Raw genomic sequence first — 23932 nt, 5'->3', positions numbered from 1 at the left:
AAAAAACAAAAGAAAACATTTTTTTACACATGTCTTCCACTGCCAAAGCTGAGGCTGCAAAACACATTTTACAGCTCAAGTGCTCATTTTAAGAGTGAGACTGGGGGGACGGGGGACGACGACCCTGCAGCTTATATTCTGAGTTCACCACATTTAGGAGAGCTATACACTAAACCCCTTCCTATTTTATGAATGCCAGAGTAGCTTTCCATCAGCAGAACAGGGCTCCGGCAAGGGATTTAAAAGCTCTGGAAGATCTGGGTCTAACAACACACTGCCAATTAGCCCTTAAGTTTCTATTAGCCATCCTTAAGGTATTAGAACTACCAGTTTTGCATGGAAACCTGCAGTATGTGCCAACTACAGCTGGCACAGAAGGCCCAAATCCCTATTGAAGATTGGTTCTCAAATATCCACAGGTGACGCCTGCTCTGCTAAAGCTGCTTCTTTAGAGAATCTCAACTTCAAACACAAAGAGAAAGAGCAACTGCATGAGTCATCCCCTTTTACATTGCATCTGCAGAAATGTTAACACTTCCCTGAAGATGAGATGAGCGATTCAAGAAGTTACCCAGTAACCAAGACCATCATTTAAGGACACACACACACACACACACACACACACACACGGACATTGAGTCTTCCAGACGTCTTGGGTGCAGAGGGAAGCAAACAGAAGAACGTTACAACACCACAATTTTTTTTTTAGCCAACTATAACTAAAAAGTCAATTCGTCGACCACTGTACTGCAGATGGGAATATAAGAAAGTGAATTGCCCCTTTAGAAAAGTGGATAGCATACAAAGCTCCAGAAATTATAAAAACAGGAAGACTCAAGCTCTGTACACCCCAACAAGTACGCTGTGCAAAAAAGGGGCACAGGAGCACAAAGCAAACCAGTTAGGCAGGTAAAGGACCCCAACAACTTCCATCAATCAAGAAGCAAAGAAGAATGGCTTTGTACAATGCAGGAGGACCTGGGAAGGGCAGTTACTAGTGCATCTGCAGCTAAGCAAGGTGTGAAGTCTTTGAAATATGGCTTTCTACACAACAGCTCTCAAGTCAGGCAGCTTCAAGTGACATAGCCACCTTCTGCTCAGCTATGTACAATTTTACATGTTCATAGAGATAATACACTGAGAATACAAAAGGGTATGGTACAATCCTATATATAAACCAGAGCATAACTTGTACATATTTGTTACAAATTGTCTGCAGGATACTTCAAGTACTTTGGGGGTAGGAGAGGGGGGAGAAGGGGAAAGCTAGCACATGATATATATTTTTAAAGGAAATGCAAAATGCACCAGTTTTCAAAAAAAACCCACAGTACACTACAAAAAGTAACATCCACCTTCAAGTTCAGTCTTGATCTAACATTGCCTTCAGAGTGTGCAAACATCTTGATTATTGGATTTCAGCAGGTCTGCTTTGTTTTCAGATGCAAGAGGGTAGTCGTTGTTTTTGAAAATGAAAATATTGGCTGTTAGGCAAAAAGCAGAAGTGACCCCCCCACAAAACGATGACCATTCACCGAGGGAAGAAGCTTCAGTCTTTTTCTCCATCTTCACTGCTCCCTGTTAAGAGACACAAGGCTATTATTAGAGGGTGAGGCTTTGGATATTCTGCCTCCAGAATGAGTTCCTTCAGACTGTGGATTCATCTCAAGGCCTGTTTCCCAGGGACCTTTTCCTGGACAAGCTCTGCTGAAATTGCAGCAGGCGGGTGTGAAAGTATTTAAAAGAACACGGGTGCATTTTTGTGCAAATCAAATACAGATTGTACCATAATAGTGCCCCAGCAGTTTGGGCCGTTTCCCCCTCCTCCAAAAGTGAGGTTCTGATGTTTAAAAAGCACCTGAATTATCCATCTCCTGTTATGAAATCAACCCCAGGGACACAGCTGGAAGTCTGTCAGGCACAACTGTCTAAATCGCACAGTTCAATGTCAGGACATAATAGAGCTAACTGCACTATTTAAACACTGGCCTTAATGATAAACAAGCAAATACTCCTATCTAATCAGCACTCTGCTGAACCTAATATAAGTTCGTATACCAAACACCAAGGACCCACAAGCACCAGGGGCATTTAGGTGCTCAAAAATATCCTAGTTTTATGATTAAAAATAATAATAATCTAGCCAGTCGTGAACTTGCTTATTTGGTGTGCTTTAAATTCCAAAGGACTTGGGAATTCTTTTGGGCAAAACAGAGTCAGTTCAGGGCTTGCACCACTCCTATTCGTTTCCAGTGAAGACTGGGCAAAAGAACCACATGGCTGGGCTGCATAGGCCAGACATAGCTACCTGAGATTTTACTCTCTGTTCTGCCACCTAAAATCCACCCATCTTGCCACACAGTGAAGCCACTTCTACAGGCAAGCTACAATATGACGCCAAAGAAAAGGAAGTAGTAGGTATAAATCAGGAAAGGCAAATACACAGGGATTACAAAGGAGAGCCATGAACAACAACAGGCAGCAGCTATTTAGGAAAAGGATGGGCAGAAGGTAGATCTACTTTCCTTACTCAAGATTTTATCATCTTTTAATAATCGCTTGAGCAGGCATTGCTCGAAAACCATACTGATGTAACAAACGAGTGCTGGAAGGAAAATACTTGCCTCCCTGTTCAATATCAGAATCGGTAAGGTGAGTGAGCGAGAAGCTTGCAATGTTTGCTGGAGAGATAGAGAACCTGGAGTAAGGTAAAGGATTTGACCAGTTTTGTTCAGAGCTCCGAGGCAGTGGTGGTGGAGAGAAGTACTTTGAGGTCTGAAGAGAAGGCTTGGAACTAATGAGGCTGTTTGCTGCCTTTGCTATGAACGAGGGCTCTGGAGAAGAGAAGTCGTCGTCCCATTCAAAACCCCCACCTGGAACAAATCACACACACACACATTAAAATAAAATAAAAATCTGGAGAAAATGCCGAAATCTCCAGGGAATGGAACTTGCAATTAGTTCAGAGAACATTCTCTGTGGATTAGGCTTATAGCCAGTATCAGAAATCTTTAAATGCATCAACTGAAGCAGATGAACTGTATGCAAAATTGGACATATGATAATGGAGCACACACATGCTATATTTTCCTACTTCTAAGAGCACAAAACCCAGATTTTTGAATCCTTAGGTAGACACATGGGCAAAATAGGGGCCCCAAAAAAAATAATAAAGTGATGCATGACACTGATTTTTGCAAAGTGAAGCACAGACTATGTCACCAGATTCCCTTATATATTCTCTTTGTTAGGGATGGATGGTATACAAGGAACAAACTCTTCTGATTGGGTTTCTCCTTGCAGACCACCACACTTCCTTAAATTTAAACTTAAATCTGAATATTTACACTGAAAAGTGGAATTTCTGTTCAGCATGTGATCAACATTTAAAAGTTATTTCGGAGCTTTGTCCTTTATGTTCATATAGTCAATAGAGTGGGTGACCAAGCAAATTCTAAACGCATCAACAGAAGCTTCACAAGTGAAAGGAAACCACAGTTAAAACAAAGTAAGGGTGGTTATCCTATCTATACAGAGGAAGCTGCCTCATAATGAGATACCCCATTGGCATATCTGGCACAGAACTGTCGGGCATCAACTCTCTAGGCTTCCAGACAAGATTACTATCCCTATCCAATCTAGAGATGTCGTTAGTTGAACCAGAAACCTTTTGCATGCAAAGCTCTGCTACTAAGCCATGGTCCTCCTTTTAAGATCACTGTAACACCAACATCTTTATTGGGAAACTGCAATTGGATTAAACTGAAGCAAGCTTGGTTTTAGATTAATCATTGGTCGTAATACAAAATTCAAAGTTATGTACATCACCGATGAACATGGTCAGTTAGAACAAGCATTCAAGCAAAGAAACGAGTGGAAGAAAACGTATTTGTTTCGCTTGGGAACTCTGCATCTTAATTTTATAAAGGAATACTTTATATTCTTGCTTTTACCAATAATAAATAATAAAACCTTTTGTGTGGATCAACAGACCAAAAGATCTTGGTAAAACTTGCAAGCCAAATATTAAGTACCTTCTTCATCTGTAGAACTTTCTGAATTTGTAAATTTATTCAAGTAACCAGGGCCTGAAGCAGGAACAGGAGTGTTATCAGAATCCGAGTGGTTTGATTCTGTAGCACGATTTCCGAGCTCTTTGGTTGGTGTTTCCTAAAAAATAATCCAAAGAAATACTATTACTTCCATTACTGTATGCATGTGATGCTTCACCAGTTGAAACCATATTGAAGATCTACAGTGTGGTATTTCAAAGCAGCCCAGATTTTCTTGGTTTGGGGGGATAGGGGTGGGGATGTTGATGTACTACCCACCGAGTTCACAGAATCATAGAATTGTAAGGGACCCTAAGGATCATCTAGTCCAACCCCTGCAATGCAGGAATATGCAGCTGTCCCATATGAGGATCGAACCTGCAACCCTGGCATTATCAGCACCACGCTCTAACCAACTGAGCTATCTAGCTAGCAACTGCATCATCATGCATTTCATTTTACAACTGTTTACCGTTGTTACTGCATGGCATTTACCGTACCTCTTATTTCCAGGGGCTGCAAGCCTGAAGTGGGCAGGGCTAACGCAAAAATAGGTGCAGCCAGGGCTGAAAGTCAGCAGGGGGATCCCATACACTCACCTTCAGCTCAAAATAAAGGCATCTTCAAACCTAATTGCCTGATGAGGAAACTTTTGGTATGGGGAATCACCATACACGGGGAGGGTTACCAACAGCAGCAACATCTTCTGTGACCGGACTTCCAGAAAGAACCACAGCTCCCACAATACAGCACCCCCAAGTACCAAAAAGATTCCTACCGTATAAAACCTTTTGTGTGGATCAACAGACCAAAAGATCTTGGTAAAACATAACTCAATTATTTTGGACAGCACTCAAAAGTTAAGAAACTCTGCACCATTCAGCAAACCTAATCATCGTTCATTTCTAGAGGTTTGGTTTTTTTATGTTTTGTTGCTTTTTTATATAATTAAAGGCCTCAATTTGCTGTGCTAGTTTGCTTTCCCACAAGGTATAAAAGGCACCTTGTGGCCTATCTTATTACAGAAGTAGGAACTAGATACACAACCTTGGACTTCTGTAAAGTAGGTCAACTATTTTCAGAGAGAGGGAGAGGGAGTATACACACACAACCGTTCTAACTCAAAGAACTACAGGCAACCCCAGTGTTCTTCACAATCACAACTGTAGGTTACAGTAACCACCAACTGTTTCAATCCCCATGTGCTTCTTTGCTTAAATCATTGCCATTTAGTGCAATTAGGAGGCGAGTTTGATGCAGTTAATGCAGCATGGCTCAGGATGATATATTTCTTTATAGAACGCCACTTCTTAGTGGGACACTGACTAGGAAAATTACAGGTAATCTGAATATTTTAGTTATATTTAATTGTATTTACCTACCTCTGTACAAACGAGGTATGGACTAAACAGGATAGATCGAGGAGCTGATAAACTTGTTCTATGATGCTCTTATTTTAGAATGAACGATCAACTCCACTCGTCCATCTTAGTTCAAACCCTTAAAAATCATGTGGGACAACAGGAATTCAGGCTTTTCACTTTCTTTTATGATTTAACACAGCTTACGTGTTGTGGCAATGATTTATTGTGAAAGCACCAAACTGTATGAAGAGGAAACAAATCACGATCTCTGGCTTTAGCATTACACCCAAACGAAGGTTTGTTTCAATCCAAAAGGAAGTCATCAGAGCAGAACCGCAATCTGTACTTTGGACATCGTGCTAAGCCAGAGACAGCAGAGTGGGCACAATCAAATTGAGCACATCTTTTTATGGCTTACTGTGATCAGTGTGCATATCCATTACTTGCACAGCTTTTGAAAACACAAGAAGAGTCTGCAGGATCAGGCCAGTGGCCCATCTAGCCCTGCATCCTGTTCTCACAGTGGCCAACCAAAAGTCCATGGGAAACTGAGCTTAACAGCACTCTCCCCGACCTGAGATTCTCTTAATCTCTATCGTGAACTCCCGCAAACACACAATATTTAGATTCTATGTTTTTTTTCTGCAACAAAATATTTGCATAAGAAAGATTATGAAAACTCTGGCCTCTGAGATTATGTGGCTATTCTGTCTTCTCCTCCCCTCCTCAACTAGAACCAGGGCTTTCTCAGCTGCGGCTCCAATCTGGTGGAACGCTCTGTCACAAGAGACTAGGGCCCTGCCGGGACCTGACATCTTTCCGCAAGGCCTGCAAGACAGAGTTGTTCCACCAGGCCTTTGGTCAGGGCCCAGCCTGACTCCCTCCTCTGGCAACCTGCACAGAATTTTGCTCAACGGTTGCCATTAATTTGATTTTAATTAATTTTTATAATGAAATGTTTTTAGAATGTTGGATTATTTGACTGTTTGATTGTTGTTAGCCGCCCTGAGCCCGGCTTCGGCTGGGGAGGGCGGGATATAAATAAAATTTATTATTATTATTATTATTATTATCATCCTTGCACAAACTTCCATTTGCCACAGTGAGCCCAAGGTTTCCAAATTGATTGTGACCTTTCCACCACCAGCAGGCACTTACATTTTAGAGAACAAATAATGAGAAAAGCATCAGATACCTGATCGAAAAGATAGACTGTGACATCATCAAAGAACGTTACGGCTTTCCTCTCATTCTTCATAAAGTTTTCAGAAGGGTTGTTCTGCCCTGGTGGCTTCGGATGTTTTAACAAGCTCCTTAGATGTTTGCCATCATCCCTATCAGTAAGGATCACCGGTACTTGATGGACAATTTCCTCATCGCTGTCAGAGCTAAGTCCATGCAAGTGGAAAGTTCTCATATCATCCTCAGAATCATCACTGTTCTCATCTTCTTCATCAGCATCATCCCCATCCACTGATAGATCAAGCATCCCAGAAACATCAAGTTTACCAAGGTATTTTCCTTCGATGTCTGGCTCTTTCAGCTTATTATGACCTTCAAAGTGGCACACTAAGGATTTTTCCAACACTTCAGCAGGGCCATACAAGTTAGGGGTGAGCTTTAGATCTCTCTCAGGAAGGAAGTCTGCTGTGTTAGTGCCTGTGCAAGAGACACTTCTGGGGGAATCCTCATATATGATCTCAATGTCATCTTCATCAGTAGGCTCTAGTTCTATCACAGGTAGCAACGAAGCTGTATTGTCACCTTTATGAAGATACTCTTGCTTTGTTTCAGTGGTCTCCAGCTTCTCCTCCAACTCTAGCTGCAAGCGTGAGTTCTTTGTGAACTGGTCACTGGCTACTTGATCATCACTTGACCGATTTTCTGCATTTTTATGCTCTTCTATTTCAAAGTAGTCACTGCACATACCACCCTCTGTTCGTACTTGAGCGTCTGCCAATGTATTTGTAACCTCAGATTTCTTATCTAGTTCAGAATCGTTATCAGAAAAATAGGCGGAATCTCTGTACGAATTCTGGATGCCACCAAAAGAAGCCTTAGAGATGCCTTCAAATGTATCCATGGTATTTGCTGTGTCTAAGTCTGTACTGACATCTGACGACAGAATGACCATAGGCTTATCATGCAAAAGACCATCACCAGCAGCACTGGACAAAGCCATGTCTTCATTGGAGTTGCTGCCAACAAGGTGTGAAGTCCATTCAGGAGACTCCAGGTTTTCAGTTTCATAGCCACTGTCAGCAGGTTTATCAGGTGGCAAAGGTTTCTGTGGGCTCTGACCCACTAAAGACTCTAAGACCTCAATAACATCTAATGAATCCAATGAGTCTGGTGTATCAATAGACTGCTCCATGCTCTGTGTGGGAGCTGATAAACTGTCCTCCAGTAGACTGTCATGACTTGTACGGTCTGAAGGAAGGACAGAGGAAAGAGCAATGTCTTTGATCGGGGTCTCCTTGTTACATTTCTGAACCTTGGTTAAAGCTTCGTCAGTTGGCTCCAGAATATACTCATCACCTTGCTCTAATCCAGATGGCTTATTCTTCAGATCCTCAATCAGCTCCCCCCAAGAACTACTATTGCATTTAAGTTCCTGCTTATTCTGCTGTCTTTCTTCCTCTTGAGCATGAAGTGCAATGCTATGACAGGGGCTACTCCCATTAGTTTGGTTTTTGGCATTCATGGATAACGTTTCATTAAAGCCAGCTTCAGAGACTTGATCCATGTCAAGGTAAGAGTAATCAATACTGCAGGCAGAGTTATCATTAACTTCTATGTTAGGAGAGGGTTTTTCAGTTCCTGATAAGGGGGATACCTGCTCCTTATCCATCGCAGGTGACCTAGGAGACATTTGACCTTGCATAAGGGGCTGGGGCGGAATACTTTTGTTTTTATTTGTGCTCATTTGCACAAAATGTTCGTCTTCATGGACTGGAGAATTCCCATCCATTTTAAGTTCAACCCCCAGAGAGTTTGTATTTGGTGGATCTAGCATTTTTGTGTTGTCAGATGCTCTTTTTAAGTCACCACCACCAGTTCTGTTACTCAGTGCCCCCTTTAATAAATTATTCTCTTGAAGGAAAAGAAAGTTATCCGACAGCTCTTCTGAAGTCAGTAAGCTAGGATCGGACTGCATTATGATATCCTCCTGCAAGCAAACAGCTTCACTTTCAGAAGCATGTCTGGGACTTCTCTTCTGGAGCTGATCAACTACAGACTCCTCAAGACCTGAATATGAAACTGCTTCAAGCTCGACATGAATATCATTTAGATCAGCCAACTCAAACCTATTTCTCATATCTGTAAATTGTTCCATTCTGTCGATATCACTAAATATATCTTGGAAAGGACTTTCAGGACAATGAACATGGAAATCCTGTCCCTTGGGATATGTATTGTGATGGAGAGAGTCCCCATCTGTAGTGGATTCAGCAGCAAAGTCCCCAAGAACTATGAAGTGAGAGTTTTTGTCCTTTACAACTGCATGACTGTCCATGTCAGTCATCAATATAGAATCCTGGTTATCAAAGTTTACACTATTGTCTCTGCTCTTCTCTTCTAACTGGATGTAATAATCATTTCCAACAGAAGGGTTTTGGGCATTAAACACGGGAAGTTCCCCAGGGACACGAAGCACATCCTGCCCACTTTCAACTTGATTCCCAGGTCCTTGCTCCGTAAGTGTGTTCTCAAAAACCTCCACTGGGAAGAAGATATTGGTGTAAGTCATTCCCTCATCAGGATTTGCCTGGCTGCATTCAAAGTGGTCTTGTTTGGCTGCTTCCCAGATGCATTCAAAGTTGAGCCCTCGACTTGTTTCAGTTATCGTGAGAACTTCTTCCATCTCACGGCCAAACCTGTTGCCTGTGAAATGATCCAGGATTGGAAAGGCAGAGTTACCAGAGGACTCTCTGTTTGAAGTATCAGGCTTGAGATCATTCCACTGTTCAGGATCAATCACCGAATCCCTTTGACTTTGCATACGGAGATACGTTAGAAGCTTATGCACTTCGTCTGCTGTTGCTCTCTTGTCTGGAGACAGCCAACAGAACTGTAAAACTTCATACCTATGAAAAGAACAACACATTCCATTTTCAATAATGTAGGTAATAATGGCCATTAGGAAAAGTCAATGATGTATCAGGACAACAATTCCTTTCAATAGGCAATAAGTCTTCTTAAGTTTGAGAAACATGCCAATTGTTTTACTTCTACTTATTAAGTGCTTGCAAACTTTTTACTACTGTGACTTATTTTTGGCATTACAAAACAGACCTCCCAATATTCAATATCTGCTCAGTCACAATACCACTAGATGGTCACAGGGAGCCACAACCTGCCCACCTCTGCCCTTTCCTATTAGTCTTAAATAGCTATTTTAAAGACTGATGAAATTAATGGAATATAACTGGATATAGACTTCAGATACTCAAGTTTTACCATCTATCAGAATATGGCTGCTCAAGACGAGGTTCTGAAAGCTTCGTCTGCTTCTCTTTTATGACCTGCACCAGGACTTCATCATCAGATAAATGTGAGTAAGGCTTCACAGCACCGCTGAAAAGCTCCCATAGTGTTACACCTAGTGACCTGCAAAAATAAAAGTCTTCAATAACAAGATGCCAGAACACAACACAATTATCCCATCATGGTACTCAGTCCATAAGCTATGTCAAAAGGGATTTTGATGTGCAAAAACCTATTTCAGTTCTACTACTCAATAGTAAATCCCAACCCTGTTACATTTTCAGTAAAATTAAAATGGGGCCTTTGGAGATATATATTATATATGCATGCTAGCAATCCACTCTGCAGACTTGTTTTCAAAGGAACTGCCGGACAGTTCTAACACACTCGTGTCAGTCAGAGGAATGGCTGAAACAATCTCAACAATCTCTGCCTTGCCAATTTTTTCTCTACCTCCTCTGTGTGCAAGGACAGAAAACTTCCATTTTCCCTTTAGAAAGAGGCAGCAGTTTGCCATTACGTATGAATTCAAAGGATTGTGGTTTGTTCTGGATACAATCAGTTACAAGAAACCAGAGTTTCAAACCATGGTTTGAAACTCTGGTTTATTTTTAACATATGGTATTTTAAACAAACCAGAGTTCTTTGAGTTTGTATAAAGCAGCAAACTGCAGTTTGCTTTAAGTGAAAGCAGAAGCTCTCTTCCCTTTCCCCTCTCACACAGAGGAAAGGTAGTGCCAAAGCTGGACTCCAGCTCCTATCAGCCCCAACCAGCACAGCCAAAGAATGACAGGAGCTGTAGTCCAACATCTAGAGAGCCACAAATGTCCCAACCCTGGCCAAGATCTCCCTCTGAACCAGGCCAAACACTTTCAATTAAGCAAAGCCTTAGACTATTGTTTTCATACCAGATGTTACTGTACTTTGTTTGCTCAGCTGTTAACAGTCTGTCCTGAAAGCTAGTCACCAGCTCTGGTGCAGTCCATCGAAGAGGCACAAGCTTCTTTTCATCTGTTTCAATATAATCTTCCTATTATATCAAGGAAAGAGACAAAAAATTCAAAGGGCAAACAAAAAACACACATTGTCAAATGCTGTTTGTTCTCTCATGCCTCAGATTCCTTGGAATTAGAGAACCCTTGAATTGCCTTTGCAAAAAAGAAGGGTCAGCACGAGGGAACCAAAGCAAAAAAAAACACGCAATGAAGGTTCAAAATGAAGCTAAAGTTGGAGGGAATATTGGGGATTGCAATGTGCCCAACGTGTTTTGGAGTAGAGTCTTTCAGAAGCAAATGACATAAATAAATCACTACCAAAAAATGATCAGAAATCTCTTTGCCCCAGAAGGTGGAAATACTCTGAAATGTATTGGGCAAAATCCAACATTTAATTCTATGGCTGAATTTCCTATTGATTTAGTTCAACTGAAAAATCAATAAGTAATGATTAACTTAGTCTGTATAACTGAGGCTTTGCTTCCTCTTTTTGGCTTCTGTAGCTTTTGGCCAGCCTTTCTGCATTGGAAACCTGCAATTCAGTGCTCACCTAGACATCTCTGGCAAGTAATAATTGCCTCTATACTTCAGCACTACTGCCGTAGGAACTGAGCTAGTTGCACAGCCTCCCTACTACTGTCTCTTAGCAGAGAAGCACTGTGGAAGCTATATGGTGGAAGGGGGAAAGCAAAAGCTACATGTTCAGCATGTACAACATTATCCTGTAGCTACAGAGCATTACTATGGTAGTTGGGTGCATGGACCATCTTCAGTGCCATCTGGTGACAGCAGAATCAGTAGAATGGAGACAGAAAGAAAAAGATTGGGGCAATCAATCAGAATGTCCAGGCAGTGTTTCCTATGGGTTTATGTAGGTCCACATTAAAGTAGACTGCTCAAGAAACAGACTGGTAGCTAGACCACAAAATTAAAGCATTTAGGTGGAACCTAGTATTTTATTTTATTGCTCCATGGCACTCAGGTTTTATAATGCAAAAACAAATTTAAATTGTTTACCAAAAATGAGAAATTTAGCTGTGTGACATGCAGAGAAAATATTTATTCACTCTAATGCCATATATTTCATCCAAGCAAGTTTAAATAACCAGTGTTGACTATCATCGTATGGATATAAATTCAGGTACATTTGATGCTCATTAAATGCACTACATGGTGCAAGCAAAGGTGAAATGAAGCTCCAACAAGTTTTCTGTTTAAATGAGAAGCAGCTAATAGTGGTTTGCCATTTTTACTGGAGGAATGACGGGAGGGAGGATGCAGAAAAAACATCCAGGGGAAGGATTAAGCATGCCCTCTCTATGCCTCAGAACAACACCAGAGGCTGCTTTTAATTTTTTTAAGAGTGTTCCTAATCCTACTGGATTCAGTTACTAGCACAAGATTGCACAGGCCTTAATATCAGCAGTATATAGTACCTCTTAAATGGCACAATCCCACTGACATATGCAAATTACTGCACTAGAACAAAGAGTAGATGGAGAAGATCAGCAAGTCCAACATGCACAGATGCATCAAAGAGCAGTATAAAAATGGAGATTACAATGTGCACCATTATCAAGCTACAGAACTGCTCACAGTTCAGCAAGCCCACATAAAACAGTAATTTGTAACTTTAGCCACTGCCATTCTGTAAATGTGTCAACTTACCTTATACCTACTGAATCCTATTCCATAATCTCCCACTTTTACGTTTAGATCGGATGTAAGGAAGCAGTTGCGTAAGGCTAGGTCACTGGAAAAAAATATCAAAAATGCTGCAGTGAGAACAAAAGTTCACAATAGCTCCTATGATTAAAAAAAAAAATCAATAATGTAGCCAAGCTCATCTGACACAGCACAGTATTAGATTACAGCTTTAAATATAGCACCAGCCATTCAAAAATCATCATGGAACATACGCATGTGCTTATCTGAGCCCTGGAGAACCAGAATGGTGAAATGGATCAAATATTGGACTTTGGCTAGAAAGCATGAGTGAAGCTGCAACATTCGCTTGGTGATCTTAGGCCAGTCTGCTGCAAATGACATCTTTGTGAACAAACAGCAGCTGGAGGGTGGGGGGAAGAGGGATATATTTGGCAGGAAACAGGGGAAGGGGTCTAGATCAGGGTCCTGCAGCTGTTTTTTCTTCAAAATAGAAAATAGAAGTGGCCAGCTAAACACGCTTCTTAACAAGCAAAAATAATGTAGTATGTACTTTTGCTTTTCGAATACTGTTGTGCAAGTCATCCAGGGCAACCTCAGACAACCACTGCATAGACAGACTACAAGCAATTTCATTAGGGTTGAGTTTCAGTGGATAAATGGCAGTTCAGTTACCGGCCCCATTCACGTCAACGTTTTATTCATACATAAACTGTAAAATAAAAAGGGGTTGCGATTCAGTTGAAGAAATGTGTGCATTTATAAGACTATGCTGCAGCCACAACCTCCAACTCATGTGATGAGATGTCAACTTTGTGATCTTCCAACTCATGGATCAAAGCAAAACAAGAAACAGAACTGCAAACGTCTTTCTATTCTCTGGCGTGGGGTAGCAGGAAATGCAAATAAGAAGGTTGCTGCTAAATTCAGCATGCCTTAGAACCTACTAAATCTAGTATTTCAGAACTAAGGGATTTGTCTTTGTCTTTTATGTAATGTAAATGCAAAAGCATTATTCATTTGGAAGCCATACCCATGGACAAAATTATGTTTATGCATTATGCAGAGTCCAGCTGCAATTTCACACGCCATCCTCTGTAGCAGCATTATTTGGGAATCTCCTTTAATGTTCTCCTGTTCATTGCAAAGGTACGTTTTTAGGTCACCCTGTAAAACAAGAACAGTCATCAATGCCTTCTCAAGCTGGTTGCACTTAACAGTTATTTAATGAAGCAGCAGCTAAGCGCAGTTTAGGTCTTGCCAGTCAACAAGGTTATAAATATTAGTTATAAATAAGCTTGCACTCAGAGAGCACTGTCGTCAAATTTCAAGTCTCTATAACATTTCTTTAAAAAGGCAGCCGAGGTACACACCGTGACTGTTTTAAAGCCATTCAGGACTTATTTATGCACTTATAATAACTGGTCTGGAATAAAGTTATGGGGAAATGAAAAATGGAAGCTATACCCACAGGTCTTCTTTGGGACAGGAAAAGAAAGGGGCTAAGAGGATAAGAGGCAAGAATGACAATGCATGGAAGGATGGATAGCAGCACTGATCTCTGTGCAAAGTGGCTGTGCTTCTGAACCTGTCTCTCTCATACATATTAGCCACTACACTGCACCAGCCCTGCACATAAGGGCTGGATTAAAGCAGACTCACACCACACTCAAGTATTCTGAAAAACACATCTACTATAGTAGGATCACACGAACTGATCTGAGAGAATGATACTACAGTACTACAAATCTTGAGTTTCAACATTTATTCATTGAAGCAAGAGGACACGACACTTAGCAGTAGACTGTATAAGAAAACTGCAGACAGGTGAAGGGAACAGAAGTTCCATGGTAAATTTCAAAGTGTACATCTCTCATTCATAAATGGATGCCCACCACTCAACTATTCTATGTTTGTTAACCGGCCGCTGAATGCCTGGGCGCAACTGAAAAGCATTGGGTTGGAGGCAGCATCTAAATTCTATCTGGCTTCTAACCTGCAATGCCTCAACCCATGAACACATTACAGAAGCATGTGCACAAAGCAGAGGCAAAACTGCTTCACCAACCCTAGATGGCAGCAAACTATTAGGCAAAAGTCACAGCAGCATAAGAGAAGTTTGTTTTACAGCAAGACACCATTTGCTGAATTACCTCCTACAATTTGCAAGTAAAAATGATTGCAGGTTGTTAAATGAGTCTACTGCCCTATGTTTTGCGGGGGGTGGGGGTGGTGGTGTTATTTTGTTTTTTAAGGAAGCCATTTCTCCTGGACGGGCTTCTACTCAAAATTCATTTGCACTAAAATAGCTCACACAAAAATGTACTTTAACCCACACCTTCCAGAATGCAAGTGTAAAAAGCAGAGATGAAGAAGGGCACGAACAAAGCTTGACTGGGAAACTGCTTAAACACTTCCTCTGCACAACAGCAGGCTGCCAAGTGGCCAAAAGAGTTCTGAGCATAATGGGTTAGCACAGTCTGGAGATGCATCTGTTAATTTGCAATGCACAACATATTTAGTGTGCAACATACATTTGCAACTCTTTTGTTTTAAGAACCTGCACTTGAATAACACAGTGTAAGTTTCCTTTTATAGCTTCTGAAGACTCACGGCTAACAAGATTAGTAATCAACTATGGGCTGTCACGTTCAAAGCAAAATCCCAAACCCAGGCTTGCCTCTGAAGGTACAACAAGAAACTATGGCCAACCACAACTCCCTGACAAGCATATGGTTGCAAATGTGAATTATGTTGCAGTCATACTTTTAAAATGTAAGCTAATTTCTTTATATCCTGATCTTAACTTGGGGCTCCCAGCATTCTCTCATCTAGGCCTCCACCAGTTAACTTCAAGCGCTCCCAAACCATTCAATCAGCCCTCCATTCACCTTTACACACATTTTTTACATTTACAGTTAAGACTATATTATGCGTGAAGTGGTCCTAATCCCTTTTGAACTTCAGAAAGGAAATGCTAAAGATGTAACAGGAATCAGTATACAGTACTTTAAGCTTCTTTATGCAATAATTTAGTACAGGCACGTCCAAAGTCTGGCCCGGGGATCTAATCCGGCCCCTGTGGCAGTTTATTTACTGGGCAAAAAACCCCAACAACTTCAACATCAACCCTAAAAAAAAAGCCCAACAGATTTGGGGGAAAATCTTAAAAAAACCTCAACAACTTTGGTCATCCCTCACACATCTTCACTTCATCAAATCTGGCCCTCTTTGAAAAAAGTTTGGACACCCCTGGTTTAGTAGAAACTCATGGGCTTCTGCAAACAATTCCAAATTGCTACTGTGTGTCTCTTCAGCAGAAGAGGAGAGAGGAAGGCAGAGGAAGGAAAGGATATACAGTTTCTACCACTGGCATCCCAGAAAATTTAAGGCTTCCTTCAGGAATGGTGCCAAGTTAGAACTATTCATTGCTCATATTCGTTACCCACACAGTAATGACATTTTTCAAATGTGCTACAGTAATTTTTCTGGAATTAATACATTAGGTTTCTCCAATACCTGGTTTGGAAACTGAATCTCAAAAAGGCACTAGTGTAGCACGACTGACTTGCTCTTACCTTGGTTCCTGTCGTATGAACTGTTAAAAGCCAACTCCCTCTAATGATCCATAGTTTACTGTTCTAGTTTAACTATTTAATCAAACTGTTTGACTGAAATACACGTTGCCTAGCAAGACGCTCCCAATTAAATGTTAGCAGATTAGGCTTTGGAAAATATATTTAATACTAGTAGTAAGTTATGCAAACTGCAGTTGGAAAGGGCTATCTCAGAAGAGTCATTCTTCCTGAATTCAAGGGAAGAGGAAATGTCTTTTCCAAGAGGATACTTCCTATAACACATGGATCATCTTAACACACACTGCTTCTTAAGAAACATTTTTCCACATGCAAATGTTATGCAGGAGCAAAAGGACGAAATTCAAAAACAATGGAGACTCCTCCCCACTTCATCAAGCAGCAACTGAATTTTAAAACCAAACTGGAAAACCAGAGCAAAAAAGAGCTGCTATCTGGAAGCCTCTTAAATCCTCCTTCGTGGCTGCCTTCTCTGCATACACAGTTGTTTGCATGTAATGGCTTGCCACACAGCAACCTTCACCACATCATTGCAAACTTCCCAAATGGGGAGAGGGGGAGGGCTTACCTGCCCATATGGACCACTACCTGCCAGTAACTTGCAACAAAGAGAAAACCACTAGAGGGAGATATTTAAAGCACCTGCTCAAGCTATAGCAATGCCTGTACTTTGGAACTCCCTGCCTATTGATGTTAAGCAGCAAGCATAACTGTAATCTTAGTACACCATCATTGTATGCTTTTGCTTTGTACTGTACTCTATTAGATGCCTGCTGAAAATTTTTCTGTTCAGAGGATCTATTCAGACACATGATTTCTTTATCTGTTTGTAAATTTGCTTCACATGTTTTGTTTAGAGTTTTAAAAAGTTTTAAAATGTTTGTTAAATCATTTATTTTGCAGGTAGCATGCTCCTTGTTCCAACTCCAGTAGGGTTTTTTTATTTGCTCTTATAGTTCTCCATATCTCTCACGACTCTAAGGTAGCTGGGATCACTGGTGATGGTTTTTCTGGAACATTTTCCTATGCACATTAGGGTTAATTTGCATTAGAACATGTTCTGAAGCCTTGAGAGTGATCTAATGTAGTATGCTTATTTTACTTGTATTTAGCAAACATATCTTTAAAACAGCCAAGCTGTGCTAATATTGTATGTTGAATTGGTATCTATTCACCGCTGCTCATGAACTTAGGAAAGAAAAAAAATCCATGGAAAAATAAAGTGGTGGAACATTTTCGGTTTTGGAATTACTGGCTGGAATTAAGCTACTACTGATGCGCATGATGAGAGTGATTTTTACAGCAGCTAACTGATCTATTTGGGGGTAATTTTTTTGAGGGTGGGGAGCAGAATAGGTGTCTTATTCTTTCAAAGCTTTGCAGAGTTTATATGTAAACTTCCTTGGGCAGTCCTTAAAGGAGATATGAGTGACTTAGTGACAGAGGGAGTCAACTGGAAAACTAAGCTGTATGAAAGGTTCCAAGATTAGCAGCTTCTTTAAGCATCAGTTTTCACAGCTGTAAGGAAAATCATGAGAACACACCAAATCCCCATGTATAGCAACAGAGAATAACAGCCAGGAAGTATATCCCTGTTCTAAGGCTACATTTGGAAAGTGTGAGGAGGGGAAGCAGGGTGTTTGGGGGGGAGTAGAGAACGTGTATGACTATGGCATGGGAAGTGCCAACATCAAGCAACTTTAAGGAAAGGAGCAAATGTTGTTGTTGAGTCGTTTAGTCGTGTCCGACTCTTTGTGACCCCATGGACCAGAGCATGCTAGGCACTCCTGTCTTCTACTGCCTCCCGCAGCTTGGTCAAACTCATGTTAGTAGCTTTGAGAACACTGTCCAACCATCTCGTCCTCTGTCATCCCCTTTTCTTTGTGCCCTCCATCTTTCCCAACATCAGGGTCTTTTCCAGGGAGTCTTCTCTTCTCATGAGGTGGCCAAGGTATTGGAGCCTCAGCTTCAGGATCTGTCCTTCCAGTGAGCACTCAGGGCTGATTTCCTTCAGAATGGATAGGTTTGATCTTCTTGCAGTCCATGGGACTCTCAAGAGTCTCCTCCAGCACCATAATTCAAAAGCATCAATTCTTCGGCGATCAGCCTTCTTTATGGTCCAGCTCTCACTTCCATACATCACTACTGGGAAAAACATAGCTTTAACTATACAGACCTTTGTCGGTAAGGTGATGTCTCTGCTTTTTAAGATGTTGTCTAGGTTTGTCAAAATTGGGAATTGAGTACGACAAGGCTGTATATTGTCTCCCTGCTTATTCAACTTATATGCAGAATTCATCATGTGAAAGGCTGGGATGGATGAATCCCAAACCAGAATTAAGATTGCTGGAAGAAATATCAACAACCTCAGATATGCTGTCTAGGTTTGTAATTGCTTTTCTCCCAAAAAGCAGGCGTCTTTTAATTTCGTGACTGCAGTCACCATCTGCAGTGATCATGGAAACCCAAGAAAGTAAAATCTCTCACTGCCTCCATTTCTTCCCCTTCTATTTGCCAGGAGGTGATGGGACCAGTGGCCATGATCTTAGGTTTTTTGATGCTGAGCTTCATACTATATTTTGCGCTCTCCTCTTTCACCCTCATTAAAAGGTTCTTTAATTCCTCCTCACTTTCTGCCATCAAGGTTGTGTATATCACATATATTGCAAAGGAGCAAATGAATGGGGGCTAATCCAGAAAAGGAGAGCAGAAGGAAGAGCTCGCAAGGGACAGAATCTAGAAACCAGCAAAATACCAGAGGTTGAAGGAGTGGCTGAGGGGCACTTGCATATGGAAAGTTGGGTAGATAAATAATCTAGGAGTAGTATACTGTATGGAGGGGAAGGACTACACTTCCCATCATTCCTGACCATTGGTCATGCTTCCTGGGGCTGAAGCCAAACAACATCAGGAAAGCACCATGTTGGCTACCTCTAGAATAGACCTCTAGGGTCTTTCTTTTAGCTCTGGAGAAAATAATCTAGGTTAAAAACAGTAATTGATGTGAGCCAGTATGACTGTCAGTTTTTAAGCCTCTCCCCCCCACATCACTTTTGTTTTTTAACAGAAGACAAGCTTCCCCGTCTATGTACTTCTCTTTTCTAGAAATTTAGAATCAAGCAGTCACAGTTCTAGGAAGGATTAAAGGTAAACTGTATGCTCTGAAGAGTGAGTGCACACTTGATGCCCGGAACTGCCAACTTCTTATCATTCTGCAGCAAAAAGTTCCTGACGAGCTACTTTCTATGGAAGCATACCCAGTTAACAGGCCAGCCGGCCGGCCTTGCCATAATAATGTTACATCCACTTCATAATACGATTCTTTGCTCCTCATTCGTCATGCTATCAACAAATAATTCTGTGCGCTGACGGAAGATTGGCCACATACAGCTGGGTAATATATTACAGTTAATAAGATGGTTACTACCCTATTTTTAACCTGGTACAACCTCAGGACGATCAGAAATGATACACCATTAGTTAATTATAGATTAAGAGGACTGCCACAAACATGTCATCTAGTTCCTACACAATCATTTGAGACAAGAGGAAACTACGGAGCTATTGCTTGTTTTAAGAAAACAGCAGCAGCTAGACCTTATGAAGGGCTAGGAGAGCTCATGAGCACTTTACACAGTATTCTGTCAGATGTCATCACAGTTCTACTTAGGCACAGTGGATCAATTCTATTTTGTTTTATATTTCAGGCAATAATGGTGGGCAATATGCTTTAGTTGAGATTCCTGCATAGCAGGGCTTGGACTAGATGAGCACTTCCAACTCTACAATCTTATGGTTCTAAGACAATCAGGTTTTTAGGTATAGACCTGCATCTTCCCAATGCAATTGTCCTTGTTTGGATTCAAGCATGTAGGTAGTGGTGAAGGTACAGAGAATTATGATGAAAGCAAGTGAAAATCAGTCTCAATGAAGAACCTATATGCATTGGTTGTCAAGGTAGATTTTTTTTTTTTTTTTTACCACTGAGGAAAAAGCCACCACCACGCTGCAGAGGTTTATAACCACCACCAGACACAATTTTCACTGCCTGTTAAGAGCCAACTGTGCAGCAAAAACAAAAAAGGTGTGTGTGTGTGGAAAACATCCATCTGTGTTGGTCAGAGAAAGCACTTACTGTCTGATACTTATTAAAGTTGCACAAAGTAAGTGCGGCTATAACTGCCTATGTTAACAGGGCTATGTAGCACAGCATGCAATTAACACCAGCTTCACATCCCACTCTCCTCACTTACAAAAGTTACGCACATCTCACATACTTGCAAGTAGCAATGTGTTTTTGCAGCCGCTAAGCCGTACATTATTCCACTTCTAAGACAAGGTTTGGTTTAATCGAAGCAGGCTGTAGCAACAGGATTTTAATTTGTATGCCCATCATTTAGCAGTGAAGTTTATGAAGGCCAGTTCCTTCCCCGAAAAGCTTACTGCACAGCTACAACAGAAATGTATTCTATGCTGGCAAGCGAAATCCTCGCCTGGATTATACATGCCACAGAATCACGACAATTTCTGACATGATGTGCTAAGCCTTCAAGCAACTGGAGTATTAACAAGTTATATTCTATAAACTATGACAACTTGAACATGCAGGAGCTTCCTGGAGACCGATTAAATACATCAGAAGAAGCATGACACAATGTAGGTACAAGTAAGTTATTGAACAGCTGCCAAGTAATTTAAGATTTTCACAGTAAAAAGGTCATGTCCTACACCCACCCCACCTCCAAAGAACAAGAAATGAAATGAAAAACTAATTAGCACCGAACACCTCTAGGGACACAAGAAACTTATTGCAAAAAAAATTAACTAGGCCAGACCCACGATCCACCTAATTCGTTAAGATTCTGAAAGGACACTTTTTCTGGGCGCACTAGACAACCACAGACACTTTAACTTAGATAAACTCGTGTAAGATAAACACACAACACACCTGACTGTGAGGCCTGCATTCTAAATGAAATTAAAACCAACCTAGAATACAAGAAGTGGCCATGCCAGGAAATGCAAACAACTGTTTACTGCCAAATGCTGATTGTAAAAGCTGTTGTGTGTAAATGTGTAAAAACAACACAGTGAATTGGGAAATCTGTGTTAGAACAATTTCTTCCTTCCTCCTCCCCCTCCCCCTCCCCTTGAACAGTGCCTGATTTAGTGTGAGCTAGGATGGTTGGCCAGATATCAGATTTTTTTCTACAGGGCCTATTTTTACAAATTCCAAGAAGACTGCACTGGTTCAAATTAACCCCCTGACAAGTCTCCAGGTCAGCCTTCCCCAACCTGGTTCCCCCACCCTCCTCTTCCCCAATCCCTTTACCTTTTTCATAGTCTTAGTCTGCAAGCCTGAGGGCAAGAACTTATTACTGAGATTTGTAAATCATTCTGGGAGCCTTTTTTTGGCCCCGCGGGGGGATAAAAATGCTTTAGATAAATGCAGATGAAAAGGTATGAAAGTTGGAAGTAAAGTATCTTTTAAAAATATAGCTACAAGGAAAAGCTTTCTGAAGCCCTAGAGCAGGTATGAGTAACCTTTGCCCCTCCAGATGTCACTAAACTACAACTCCTAACATCCATGTCAGGCATAGGCAAACTACAGATGTTTTGGGAGTACAACTCCTATGATCAAGTAATCAAATAATCAAGTAAACATCAAGCTCTGTGCTATTACAATAAAATGGCATTTACTCACCAAGTCACAAAACTCAAATACCAAGAGATAGGGAATGGCTTCCACACACTGCCCGGTACACTGGAGGACATTTGGATGCTGAAGAATTCTGCAGGGAAAGAGAAACAAAGAGAGGCTCTTCAGGTCAGGCATACTCCATTTCTTTCCAGCTTTATGAGTCAAGGGGATCTCGGAAATGCCTACCCCAGCAGCATACTTCATCTTCAGTGAGCAGATGATTTCTGAAAGTGACACCCCCGCTCCCTGCTATTGGTAAATGAAAGGGACAGAACCACAAGCCTTCCATGCAGCAGCTAGGCATACATGAAGGAGGTAAGAGGCAGAGTGACAGTATTCAGAATGCTGCACCTGGACTGAAAAGATCAGAGTTCAGACTTTTGCTTCAGCTATAAAAGCTCACTGGGTAGCCTAACTTTATTCTTTCAAGCTCACTTTTTCATGTGCTCCACAATGAGCACATTATGTGCACCACAGAGGACAAGGCTATCGGTGGCCATAGTGAGAAATATGTAACGATGCATTTTCACGAAAAGCTAAGCATGCCCTCCTACTTTGCACTTCTATTGAGATGCTACTTACAAGTACGGCTCTCCATGCCTCAAAAATCGTTCTTGCTCCTTGGAACTGGCACTTGCTTTCAGCTCCTTCACAACAACTCTGGCCACACTGGAGCCTGTGTAAACTTCCCCAAGCAAAACCTGAAAAACAAGCAGAAGGTATTTGAAAACACGGAGGAAGCCATTGTGTGCACAAGTAAAATAAAAGTCACTACAAGGCATGTGAAGAAGACGGAGAAGGCCAGGAACTTGCTTATACCATTGTTGTTGTTATTATTTCCCCACCCTTCACTGTAAGGTCTCAAGTCAAACCACTGCATCCATCAAGCCTGGGGTGACCTACTCTGACTTGCAGCAGCTCTCTCCAGGGTCTCTAAGGCCTCGACTCTTTTTTCAATAGCTCCTTTAACAGGAGACCACAAGAGCTGAACCTGGGGTTTCATGCATGCACAGCATGGTCACCAGAGTGGACACTTATGGAAAGATTTCCTTAGATGTCCCAGATCACTATCATTTCACTGACTAAGCAGAGTGGAGACAGCTGCACACAGACTTCCAGTTCTCTGTACCCGTCTGGTACATGGGTTGCTCATACACAACACTGGGGCAGGGGGAGAAGAAAAGGGGTTCTTATGCCTCATAAGGGTCCCACCATGAATGGGTGTTGTGCACCTTTAATTGTTCTCCAACATCTTTAATTTGTTATCTAATCTGTCCTGCTACAGAAGTTGGCAAACTTTACACTCTTTGAGCTGGCAGCAAAATGTCAAGTTTCCAGAATGAAACACTGGACTTTGAGAAAAGAGAAGTCAGATTCAGGATAGTAGTGTATCTCAGGGCTACCCCATGAACTCTCCCAAAACCAGAAAAGGGGTGGGAAAAGGCAATCTCTCTCCCACTTCTTGTAAACTGTATTGCCTTTTGGTGGGATGCTTTCTCAGTATACAAGGACTGTAGACATCCTATAGTTCAAACTGTAAGTTTCTGCAGTTTAAGCACTCAAAACATTGTGAAGAGCTGAAGGGAAGCAGTAATAATATGCTAATTGCTGCTGCAAACACATTCTTTCGTGTTAAGAGTTTTGAGAAATAATGTTGCACCAGGTTCCATCAAAACCTGAATTTTGAAATTCAAATATCAACAGTGAAAGTTCTCCCCTAAAGCTGCTTACCGACACATTGGCAAGCTCGCACTCCACAATTTATTCAAGAGCTGTTCATCATAGAATCAGAAAATTAACTGGAGAAATACAACAATCAATACAGACTTCTTACCTTTCCAAACCAGCCATTTCCAATTTCTTGGATATAGTTGAGATTTTGACGGACAACTTGGGATTTCAACCCTTCTGTTACACAAAATAAGACAATACATCAACAAGTGGCCACAATCTTGTTTTTGATTGACTACTTTTGTGCTCCCCACCCAAAAAAAAAAAAAAAAAAAAAGCATAATAGAGTAGTTTGCTACAGTAATACGAAAACGTATTTAAAACCCCAGGTGTTTTCAAA

General features: G+C 41.2%; 1 protein-coding gene across 1 annotated transcript in view; it reads right to left on the bottom strand.

Annotated features, from left to right (window-relative positions):
* LMTK2 (lemur tyrosine kinase 2) overlaps positions 1–23932 on the bottom strand; it is a 42595-nt gene continuing 18663 nt past the window's right edge. Inside the window, exons 4-14 of the mRNA XM_080980934.1 lie at positions 23696–23769; positions 22444–22562; positions 21865–21952; positions 13598–13731; positions 12568–12652; positions 10813–10934; positions 9878–10027; positions 6612–9504; positions 4035–4170; positions 2621–2873; positions 1–1574 (exon numbers count right to left, since the gene is read on the bottom strand). Coding sequence (XP_080837060.1) covers positions 1550–1574; positions 2621–2873; positions 4035–4170; positions 6612–9504; positions 9878–10027; positions 10813–10934; positions 12568–12652; positions 13598–13731; positions 21865–21952; positions 22444–22562; positions 23696–23769 — 4079 coding nt within the window. The 3' untranslated portion in view covers positions 1–1549. The remainder of the gene's footprint in view (positions 1575–2620; positions 2874–4034; positions 4171–6611; positions 9505–9877; positions 10028–10812; positions 10935–12567; positions 12653–13597; positions 13732–21864; positions 21953–22443; positions 22563–23695; positions 23770–23932) is intronic.

Source organism: Podarcis pityusensis (genome assembly GCF_964106645.2).
Source record: "Podarcis pityusensis genome assembly, chromosome: 14".
Lineage (NCBI taxonomy): Eukaryota > Metazoa > Chordata > Lepidosauria > Squamata > Lacertidae > Podarcis > Podarcis pityusensis.
This window is presented reverse-complemented; position numbering and strand designations above follow the sequence as displayed.